General features: G+C 46.2%; 1 protein-coding gene across 1 annotated transcript in view; it reads right to left on the bottom strand.

The window, feature by feature from the left end:
- Positions 1 to 17: 17 nt before the first annotated feature.
- LOC104798469 (subtilisin-like protease SBT5.6) overlaps positions 18 to 2,316 on the bottom strand; it is a 4,807-nt gene continuing 2,508 nt past the window's right edge. Inside the window, exons 7-11 of the mRNA XM_010520565.1 lie at positions 1,889 to 2,310; positions 1,690 to 1,787; positions 1,228 to 1,585; positions 914 to 1,127; positions 18 to 824 (exon numbers count right to left, since the gene is read on the bottom strand). Coding sequence (XP_010518867.1) covers positions 280 to 824; positions 914 to 1,127; positions 1,228 to 1,585; positions 1,690 to 1,787; positions 1,889 to 2,310 — 1,637 coding nt within the window. The 3' untranslated portion in view covers positions 18 to 279. The remainder of the gene's footprint in view (positions 825 to 913; positions 1,128 to 1,227; positions 1,586 to 1,689; positions 1,788 to 1,888; positions 2,311 to 2,316) is intronic.

Raw genomic sequence — 2,316 nt, 5'->3', positions numbered from 1 at the left:
TGAGACCAGTTTAGGGAACTAGGCCCTGACGAAAAGCAGAAACTGGTTCTTAAGAGGTACCTCACTGACACTCCGCTGCATTGGCGAACGAGTTATAGAGTTCAAAGATACTTTATTAAGAAGATTAATTTCTCTGTCATTGAAGACAGATACATGTATATACGTGTCATCCTTTATCCAAATCAGTTCAGGAGATTGATTCAATCTCTTGAAGATTTTTTTTTCTTTTTTGTGTTTAAATTCTTGTATAAATCGAAAAACTAAAAGTTCTTGAAACACCTAAGCTAAGGATACAGCAATGGGACTTCTGACAGTGTGGTGGTTGTCTGTCCAAGTATACCATCCAAAGAGGAACTCACCCTTCTGGACCTCACCAGCCAGTTGGCCCTTCTGCAGCTTAACCGTTATGGTAAACCGCTTTATCTGGCCGACCCGGTTGAACTTCATTATACTCGGTTTAGCTGTAACCGAGACACCCAATGGCGGTTTTGCACTGAAGAAGTAAGTACTCGTTCCATTACTGGATCCAACATTTGTAACACTTCTCCTTACCCTTATTCTTCTGCTGAGATTAGGGATTGAGATTGACGGGTAATTCAGGTTATAGCCGGGAGGAGGTTTCTTGGGGCATTTGAATTCTGGGTCAACATTGGTTAATCCGACAGAACAGCAATAGAGAAGGTAGTCTTGGTATGATGCATCATAGACTAAACCGGGATCCGCTGCTTTTGTTGGTCTGAAATGCCCTGAACCGATTGCAAATGGATTCGCGGGTAAACCATTCACATCTTGGATCGGTTTTTCCTGGTCATTGGTCATCCAGGCTGCAACGGAGAAGCGGAAAATCGGGAAATGAGAAGGAATTGTTAACTGAGCTTAGTCTTAGTAATAAGGTACTGATAGATAATGTTACCTGTGGTCATGATGGCAGATCTGATAGCGGCACTGCTCCAATTGGGATGTATGGCTTTGAGAAGAGCAATTGCTCCTGAAACATGAGGACAAGACATGGATGTTCCTGAATACAGATTGAATTCCACAACTCTTCGGTCCACCGATATTTTGGTGGGAGAATCAGCTCCGCTCCATGCCGCCAGTATGTTCAGTCCCGGAGCCGTTATATCCGGCTGCAAAATCAAGAAAAACCTGGTTCAGACATCGGTTCTGTACCCGGTTAGGAGGAAACCAAGAAATCGATTAAATATATATATATATATATATATCAACCTTGAGGATATTGGGGTCTATGACGTTTGGGCCGCGGCTAGAGAATCCAGTCACGAATGGAGCCGGTTGGGACTGGTAAACCGTTTCTCCCGGTTTGATGAGAGCGATCGGTTTTTTATCGGTTCTGATGTAATATAGGATCTTGTCCACTATGGAAGGGATGACTCCGGCGGCTGGAACGAAATGGGGATCGAGGGGGACGTCGTCGCCGTTGGCCAGGGCGTTGCCTAGGATCAAACCGGCCCCTCCGGCTCGTTTCACCTCAAGACCCTTACCGATTCTTGAACCGGCCCCTCTCAAACACAATACCACCTTTCCCTTCACTAGCTTTGGTGATAACGAGTTGGGTAAACATTGTCTGCGCAAAATATAAGTGATTACTCATGCATATATGTATATGTATATATATATATGTATATGTATATGTATATATATATGTATATGTATATGTGTATATCTTACGCTGTATTGTTGGCCGCGACGGCTCCAGGAATGGTCACGTCAGCAGCATAGACCAGCGGCGCAAAGTTGTCCATCTTGTATGACGTAACCGACTCCGTCTGAAAAAAGGATATTATGTAACATTGATTTTATATATATAAAGGGTCTAACCATTTATTAGGAAATATGTATGTGTAATATGATACTGTTTGTTATATACCTTGACGGTAAAACCGTTCCCAAGAACCAAACCGCCGATGAAACTCCGGTCGAGGCTACTAGCTCCAACGGTAATAATCCATGGCGCTGGATTTGACAGGGTTCCCGGCTTCGGGCCGGAATTTCCTGCACTGGCAGCGACCACGATGTTCCGGCGGACGGCGTGTAAAGCCCCTATTGCGATACCGTCCTGCGAAAAAGGCAGAGGCTCGGTGGTCCCAATGGAAGCGCTGATGACGTGGACGCCGTCAGAGATGGCGTCATCAATGGCGGCCAACATGTCCTCTTCGAAACAGATGTTGCCGTCCACTTTTTCCGAGTCGGGTTTCGCCCAGCACGCCTTGTAGATGGCGAGACGGGCCTTAGGGGCTCCGCCCGATGCGGTCCCTCGGGCAAAGCCACCAATGGCGGCGGCTCTCCTCACTGGCC

Source organism: Tarenaya hassleriana, unplaced genomic scaffold (genome assembly GCF_000463585.1).
Source record: "Tarenaya hassleriana unplaced genomic scaffold, ASM46358v1 Cleome53, whole genome shotgun sequence".
Taxonomy (NCBI): domain Eukaryota; kingdom Viridiplantae; phylum Streptophyta; class Magnoliopsida; order Brassicales; family Cleomaceae; genus Tarenaya; species Tarenaya hassleriana.
Note: the sequence above shows the minus strand (reverse complement) of the source record. Positions and strands in the feature narration are given on the sequence as shown.